General features: G+C 42.0%; 1 protein-coding gene across 7 annotated transcripts in view; it reads right to left on the reverse strand.

The window, feature by feature from the left end:
- The window catches only part of LOC117027159 (integrator complex subunit 6-like), a 57,321-nt gene extending 49,909 nt beyond the window's left edge, over positions 1-7,412 (reverse strand). For 2 of the 7 annotated variants that reach the window (XR_004423874.1, XM_033114615.1), the window contains exons 1-2: positions 6,767-7,412; positions 6,560-6,637 (exon numbers count right to left, since the gene is read on the reverse strand). Coding sequence is in view for 6 of the 7 variants with exons in the window: in XM_033114615.1 (XP_032970506.1) it covers positions 6,560-6,637; positions 6,767-6,877 (189 nt within the window). In the remaining variant the exon portion in view is untranslated. The remainder of the gene's footprint in view (positions 1-6,559; positions 6,638-6,766) is intronic. The other 5 variants (XM_033114584.1, XM_033114594.1, XM_033114575.1 and 2 more) reach the window with 4 other exon arrangements.
- Positions 7,413-8,893: the final 1,481 nt, after the last annotated feature.

Genomic DNA, 8,893 nt, shown 5'->3' on the forward strand with positions numbered 1-8,893 from the left:
CAAATATGTGCCCTTAAAGAGCTCGTGTTAAGGAGGCCAACATGAATACTGATAATCACCATGTAACATGCTAACTGCTATAGATAGTTAAGGTCTGGACAAAGTGTTAAGGGACCACAGTGGGAGCTGTTACACTGTTTGGAGTCGGGGTGGGGCAGAGGTACAGGATGACTTCTGAGAATGTAGATCCAAGTGTAGAGGCACTTCAGGTCAACAACTAGTGTGTCCCAGGCAGAGGGAACAATATATGCAATGGCACAGAAGCAAGAGGCAGAGTGAATTTGGAGAAGATGGCCTAATTTTTCATTGTGGCTGGAGCCTGAGATCCACGAGAAGAGAAGAGAGTGGAGAGACACTGTTGGAAAGATAAGATAGAAGATCATGAAGGCCTTGGAGGACAGGCTAAGAAGTTTGGATTTTATTCTGAAATGTAATGGAGAGCCACTGAAGGATTTTTAGTAGGGGACTGACTTTCTATTTTACTTTATTGTATATTAAGAATGATCAATCTAGTGGCAATACGGGGGAAGAATCAGTGAAGAGCAAGATCAGAAGTAGGGAGATGAATTGATTGGCTGCTACAACAACGGTCCAGGTGAGGAATGATCAAGGTTGAAACAAGGGAGGAGTAAATAAGAATGAATCGATACAAAAGAGGTTTAGGATACAGGACAGACAGGACCCCATAATTTTTGTCAGCCCTTCCCAGTCATCTTCTTGCAGGTGCCTAGTCTGGATAGCCTTTACTCTCTTGCCCAGAGATTTAGTCTTCTACCAATAACAATCCCCTTTTCTTTTTTTTTTTTTCTTTTAAAAAAAAACAGGAATATTTGATTCACTGCAAAATGAAACAAAAGAAATACAGATAGAGTGGTATAGACATGAGTGATGAAGAATCTGTATAAGCTTTCAATAAAGTTCCTCCACGTTCTACTTTTGTATAAAGGACAAGAGCTACCAGTCAGAGTACCTCACTCTTAAAATTCTTTCCAGTAAACTATACTTAATTCATAGGTTGGATAAACTCTGTAAGCATTTACTTATTCGTTTAGGTATAATTGACATATATTATTCTATTAGCTTCAGGTGTAAAACATATGGATTTGATATTTCTATGTATTGCAAAATGACACAATAAGTCTAATTAACATTCATCACCATACATACTTGCAATTTTATTCTTATGAGAACTTTTAAGATTTACTCTCTTAGCCACTTTCAAATATGCAATGCAGTGTTATTAACTATAGTCACCACAATGTACATTATATTCTATATTCTATGAGCTTCTTTTTCTTTTTCGATTCCACATATAAGTGAAACCATTTGGTATGTCTTTCTTCGTCTGACTTATTTCACTTAACATAATGCCCTCAAGGTCCATCCATGTTGTCGCAAATGGCAACATTTCCTTCTCTTTTATGGCTGAATAATATTCATATATATATATATGTACATATATATATACATATATCTATATATGTATATGTATATGTATATCTTATTTTGTTTACCCATTCATCCATCAATGGACACTTAGATTGTTTCCATATCTTGGCTATTGTAAATAATGCTGCAATGAACAGGAGGGTACATACATCTTTCTAGTTAGTGTTTTCATTTCATTCAGATAAACACCCAGAAGTTGAACTGCTGGGTCATAAGGTAGTTTTATTTCTATTTTTTTGAGAAACCTCCATACTCTTTTCCATAGTAGCTGAACCAATTTACATTTCCACCAACAGTGCACAAGTGTTCCCTTTTCTCCACATCCTTGCCAACACTTATCTGTCATTTTGATGCTATCCATTCTAACAAGTGCAAGGTAATATCTTATTGTGGTTTTGATTTGCATCTCTCTGATGCTTAGTGATGTTGTGCACCTTTGCATGTACCTGCTGAGCATCTGTATGTCCTCTTTGGAAAAATGTCTGTTCAGATCCTCTGCCCATTTTCTGATCAGATTCTTTGTTTTTGGTGTTTTTGTTTTTTTTTTGTTTTTTGCTATTGAGTTGTATGAGTTTTTATATACTTTAGACATTAATCTATTATCAGATATATGATTTGTAAGTACTTTTTGCCATTCTGTAGGTTGCCTTTTTATTGTGTTGATGGTTTTTCTCCCCTTTTATTACTGCAAAATAACTATTATCACATGCTTCAAATGGCCAACGAGGAAGGTGAAAAGGAAGCAAGATCAGGGGAGAAACAATTCACCTTAAAAATCAATGCACTGCCTTCGTGGCATTTTGAGTTTTAAACGCACCTTCCATTGTCTCAGGTTGCTCTCACAGGCCATGTTGCTACTGTTTCACCCAAAAGCACTTCCGTAGCCTCCAATCACAACAAAAAGCTCCCCTAAAATTCACTCCTTTTCCAAATAAGGCCCACAAAATATACTCACGGGTATATGAAAAAGCTATGCCTTACTTAAAATACCAATAAATAGTTGGAACACAGATCATAAAACAAGCATAAGTTTACTTCCTAAATCTGTAAGCCAAAATGTTGCCTTTTACTGATACATGTGAATAAAGGCATGCAGAAACCAGTAAGCAAAGCTAGCTACAGGATGTGAAAAAGCAATACTCAAGGGAAAATTTCATTTTTTCAAATGTTCTGTGTTTGCAAATTACAGACGCGGGATGTTTCTTTGAAACAACTCTTTATATATATATATATATATATACACACACACATATATATACATACACACACACACACACACACACACACACACACACGAAACATTCTGTCCACTATTTAAACCTTGTGTTTGGCTATTTCTAGAAAAGTGACTCGGTTTTAGGTTTAAAAGCATTTCCTTCAATAAAAAATTCATTTAAAGAAAGTAGCTCAAAACATCAAACTATTTTGAATCTTTTTATTCTTTTTTAATCTTTTTATCATATACTCCAGTCTCCTGGCTCACTTTCTTCTTGATGCACTCAGTTGGCTCAGAGTTAGTAGTAGTGACAAGCGTACCTCTGCTAGTCACTGAATAAAAGGAGATCATGATTCATAGCAAAACAAAACATACAAGACAACAGAACCATAGACAAAACTATTAAGAATATGCAAAAAAACCCCACTTTTAAAAATCATGTATTAGTCTTTTAAGGCTACACTGGAAATTTTAAAATATTAGAGTTTCATCCTAGCTGTATACACTGAAGATACCACTCTATAAATGTAGTGTTAACACTTGTGACTCTATGTATAAAACTTGTCTGCAAAGGAACACTTGAAACAGATGTAGCACAAAATGCTTGTGTTTCATATGCTTTTTATATGGTCCCCAAATCAAACTTAATTCCATCTGTGCAGAGCTGACTGCAAGTAACAGGTATGACTAATTTAAAAAGAGCACATAGCCATGTGTAAGGGGTGTGCTGTGAGAAGTTACTAAGTCCTAGGTGAAATACTATATTCACATACACAACAGTATACATTAGTGAAAAGTTCCAGTCACAGTAACTTTTCACAACAAGATTTATTGTCAGAGCTTGTAAGTGGATATACTGGGAATAGTTCCATGCCTATTAGGGAATAAACCTCCCAACCAAATGCACAACTTATGCCTGTTGTAACACCAATAGAATTGAATCTTCTGGTAGAAAAAAATTTTTTGCAATGTTTAGAGTTGGATATAATGAAGACCTGAGAAACAAGCAGTTATTTTGAGAAGAGATAAACAATGGCCCTCCAAACACAGAGAAATTGAAGAATACACTTTCCATTATTCTGCAGAAAAATAAGCTACAAAAATCAAACCCTATCTAGCATCACTTTGCTGAAAGGACCTCAGGCTGCTAATGGAGAGTGAAGTTTTAAGTACGAACTAAGATGCCTGCTTACAATCAAAGAAAGACCTATTTGATGATCAGTGTGACAGAAAACAGACATTTATGGCTCCTAGCTATTAGCAAGTGAAAGACTAGACTAAACTTTAAGAAAAATTCGCCAGCTGTTCTAAAATTTCAGACCTACCAGAATGGCTAGTTCCTAACACCAAAAGAACAAATAGTTACCACATGCTGAGGAGAGGGTTGGGGGTGGGCAGGAGGGAGTGGCTGAAAGAGACTCAGAAAAAGAAAATGCTACCAAACTATGGCAAATCATTAGTAATTCCGGTATAGATGGCAACATGACAAGAACATCATTAAGATCGTTAATCATTTCATAGCACATTAGTTATCATGTAAGATTAAAATGAAAAACCTGAATAACCTTGGAAATCATAAAGACTAACTAAGAAGATAACCAATGATTAGTAATTAAAAGTATTACAGAAAGTATGTTCCCATACCTGACCTACATAAGGAAAAAAGATCAGACTCAACTTGGAAGAATGCTTTTTTACTTTAGGGGGGGGAAATGTAGTGTATAAGATGGCAGGATAAAAAGAGCTAACAGATGAAATTTCCACTAAAAACAAAATCCAACTTTCTCCAGAACTATCTTGAGCCTCTAAAATACCATGGATAAGTTACACAGACACTAAAAATTTTAAGTATGAGGACTATGTGGCAGCCTGGAATAATTCATGGAGCACTATAGGTGGAAAAAGCAGAATACAAAGTAATATGTACACTGTGATTACAACTCTAGATAAAAAGATGCAAGGATGGTTAAGAGGAAGGTGAGACTTTCTTTTTCCTTTCCAAAGATTCTGTAAACATTGCCACAAAAGTCTTATAAATCAAAATCCATTTTTTAATGTTTTTTTCTGTTGTCTGTATCTATGAGTTTATGTTGGTTCAAAACCCCTTTTTAAATTATGAGTCTCGACATTCAGAAAAATGCTAAATAAGTGGTTCCTTTTTTAAAAAGGCACACTGCTTTGGAGTTTATCCTGTTTACTACTTCAATTAAGGAGGACTTCAAATGGCTGCACTACAAATGGTGAGTTCTTATATGTATCAGTATTCAAAGGATACAGACCTTCAGACTTAGGATGTACAAACATCTGCTTTTCTAGGTGGAAGAAATAAGTGGTCACACCCTTTTGGGAAACTGACATTTTAAAAAAGATTATGGCATTTTGAAAGATGTCTACATGCTCCATTTTTCTAAATAGATAATCAAAAACCGAAAACAAAGTATCAAAAACAGAAGTTTTAAGGGGAACCTACTAATCAAACTGTTCACCGAAACTAGGAGTTACAAAATTAAAGCCTCCCTTTGGTTTTCTTTATTCTTTTTTCCTCCTTTGGTTTTATTTCTGAAGAAACATCTCTGCCCAACTATTCAGTTTGGTAGGCTCCATTCTGTTAAATACCTCACTTGGCTGAAACGAATCACAACACATCCAGATGGCCCCTCCCCAGCACTATTAAGATAATTCTGAGAAAAAGAGGGCGTCTAGCAAAGGACATCAAGGATTATGGTAACGCATTTTCTAAGTTTCAATATGCAAGCAGGACTCTTAGGCAGGTTGATTTAATAGTCTGAGCTCTATTTCATTGGGTCACTGCAGGCAAAGCGGTTATCTCCTCGACACTAGTAACAAATATTAACTACCCCACCGAGGTGAAGTTGTCCCTACTTTTCTCCTGTAGGTCAGAATCCTGTGGATCAAATCATCCAATTTAACTATTGTAACTGCGCCCAGTAGAGTCCTACCCTTCCTTCCTTCCTCTTCCCTGGACAAATCCCTACGTGGCTAACACAAACCTAATTGATAATGTAAATAGGTAGGCCAGGTCCCTAAAAAGCTCTGCTGCCCCTGGTGGGTTCCGCCTGGGCATTTCCCCGCCCCACCCTGTCGCGGTTTGGGTTTGTCTCCAATAAAACATTAACAGTAACTAAGGTAACCGAGAGCCGGGCTTAGCCGGACCAATGCCCGAGAAGAAAGAAAAAGTTTCTCCCGTCTGGGGTTGGGAGGTTTGCTCAGCGGACAGATTTTCCTTTGGGCGAGGGTGGATGGAAGACTGCAGAAGTGCAAAAGCAGTAGTCTAATCTTTGAAGGCCGGTGACTGGCGCTGCCACGCTCTCAGCAGGAAGGGGAGGGGAGCCGGAGGAAGAGGGGGAAAGGAGAAGCAGCGGGGAGCGGGAGGGGGAGGAAGGAGGAGCCAAAGGAGGAGCTGGGGCTCCAGGGAAGCCCGTGCCCGGCCCGGAGCACCCGGGGCGGAGTCGCAGGCTCGTCCGGCCCCTCAGCCTCAGCCGCAGCCGCCCGGGGTGCGCCCCGAAGGGGCGGGTCTCGGTCCTCTTCCCCACCCCTCCCTCCTTTCCATCTCAGCAGCGCCCTCAGTCTCCCTCTCTGGCTCATACAAAAGCAAAATGTCCGCCATCTTCCGAGGCTGCTGCGGTCGCCGCCGCCACGGGCCCTGCTCTCCTGCGGTTTCTCCCCGGGGCTGCCCCTCCCCCGACCCTGGGAGCCGCGGCGACTCGGAAGCCGCCGACTGCACCGCTCTGCCCGCCCTCTGCGCGCCCCCCACTGCCCCGCACACCCCGCGGGGCGACGCAGGACTGCTCTGGCGGGGGCCAGGAGAGGAAGCCGCCCCAACCGACTGGCTCGCACTTCCCGCCCGCCCCACCCCGTTGATGGCCCCGTTACCTTGATGCAGTACGGCGGTTCGTCGTAGGTGACCAACATGTACCTGTCTCCGCGGCTGGCGGGGTCCCGGGCGCGCAGCTGCGGGACGAGGGATGACGGAGGGGCCGCGAAAGGAAAAGGGAGGAGGGGGCGACACAAACGTTACAGAAACACCTAAATCCCCATCCCTCCGGAGCTCTCCCCATCTCTCTCCTCCCCTCCCTTTACCTTCAAGAATAACTCCACAGCGCCTTTGGCAATGTCCAAATAGGAGGTGCCCAGGTCAGTGCGCTGGTTCATAGAGGCGGACGTGTCTATGAGGAATAGCAGGATGGGCATCTTCCCCCGCACCCCTGGCTCCACTCCCCGCTCTCCTGGCCCTCTTGCCCTCACTGCCGCGTACTGCCACCCGAACCCTCAACTCTCAGAGAGCCAGGGTGCAGGGAGCCAGAGGAGAAGGGGAGACGGGACGGGACGGATGGAACTGCTCCTGGCCTCCTCTATCTGCAGCCCCACCTCCTATCCCTCCAAGGGAACTTGAAAGTGTGAGCGTGTGTAGCCCTCGGGCCCTCCCCCTTCCTCTCTTCTGCCACCACTAGTGCCGCCACCGCTGCCGCAGAGACTACAGCCCAAGCATCCGTCCACGCTCACTAAAGCGCTCGCCCCAGACTGAGAGCTATCTCTGTTCACCGACACACAACTTCTGTCCGCTCACCTACCACCGGCACCATGTGACCAGAACCCACACTATTGGCTGCCAATTATGTGGTATTTGCATATGCATTAGATGACAGGGCAAGGGGAGGGATCTGGACGAACCCTGGGAGTTGAAGTTTGAACCCAGGCAGGGGATAAGGGGAAATGTTAGGACCCTCCTTTACAGGACTTGGAAGGCGTTAGGATACTTAGGGTGGTTGAATGGATTTTCTTCTTGCTCTTCGAAAGGAAAAGTGAATTCGAGCAACAGTTATACAGAAGTACAGAAGCAGACGTTTGCACAGGCTGCACAGACAACGCTTTTTTAACTGCAATCGATCAATCCTGCCAGTGGCTAAGACCAAAACATTTCAGAAACAGCAAACTTCTTTCCTGGCAAGACCTGCTCGCATTCCTTTAGATCCCTCCCCACTCTTGATCAGTGTTTGTAAGTCGTTTGCTGGCCTTGCATTCCGCATATATCTACTTGGAAATGAAACTAAAGCTTACACATGGTTACCTAAACTGGCCTTTTGTGTGCACACGCTTCTTCAGTTTCACTGAGCTCTTTGAAGTATTGGCCTGCCTGTGACAATTCCACCCACTCTTGTGTCTGCACAGTCTTTGCACGTGGGAGGTTTGTCAACCTAAATTCTGATTCAATTCATATTTATTGAGTAGCTATGAAGTGCCAGGCACTGCCTTAGCCTAATTTAATCCTTAAAATAATTCCATTAGATAACTTTTTTTTTTCAGTAAAGGAAAGTGCAGCTCAGCGAGATTAGGGTAACAATGAAGGATGCTCTCAAATCTGGCTCTGGAGAGGCTCAATAAGTGGCCAACCACGCTTAGCTACTTCATGTAATGATTTTTAAAGCAGAGGTGTGTATTCCTAGCAGTGTGCTATACACAAGGTGGAATCCTGAGCTTCAATGAGTTTATAATTTCATTGAGGATGAAAGACATGAATAACTTTATATAGTCTTTTATGTGTTCTTTGTACTTTATATATTATATATACACCCCCCACACACACACACACATTCAATAACATTTTCAGAAAAATAAGATTTCAGAAGAGGCCACATGGCAGTATATGAATCAGGGACAAACAAGTGATGCAAATAAAAAGTGCAACGGAAGCAATGGTCCAGTGGTCTAGAAGTTCAGAAGGTTTTATGGATGAGATGGATGAGGCACAAAGGGTGAAAGGAGGGATTCTGGATTGGAAGGAATGGTATAAACAAAAATGCAGCCAGAGATAGTAATATGCGTAACACATTTCAGGCCAATTTGGTGGGATACACCTGGTGGGAATTAATGGAGGGGAGGATGAAAAAGACACTAGAAATCCCGTTTTCCATTCTGATACAAATATTATTGGAGAAGGGCAAAGGCTATATGGGCTACAGTGCTAAAAAATGCAGGACTGGTGGGGGCTGCTTTGTTAGTTTTCTGTTTCTATGTAACACATGATCATAAACGCAGCAGATCAAAACAACATACACATTTATTACTTCCCAGTTGCCATGAGTCCAGAATCCGGGCATGGTGTAGCTGGATTTTCTGCTGTCCCACAAGACTACAGTCAAGGTGTTGGCCAGGCTGTGTTTTCATCTGGGGGTTTGACTGGGAAAGAATCAGCTTCCAAGCTCATTC

This window comes from Rhinolophus ferrumequinum, chromosome X, assembly GCF_004115265.2.
Source record: "Rhinolophus ferrumequinum isolate MPI-CBG mRhiFer1 chromosome X, mRhiFer1_v1.p, whole genome shotgun sequence".
Classification (NCBI taxonomy): Eukaryota; Metazoa; Chordata; class Mammalia; order Chiroptera; family Rhinolophidae; genus Rhinolophus; species Rhinolophus ferrumequinum.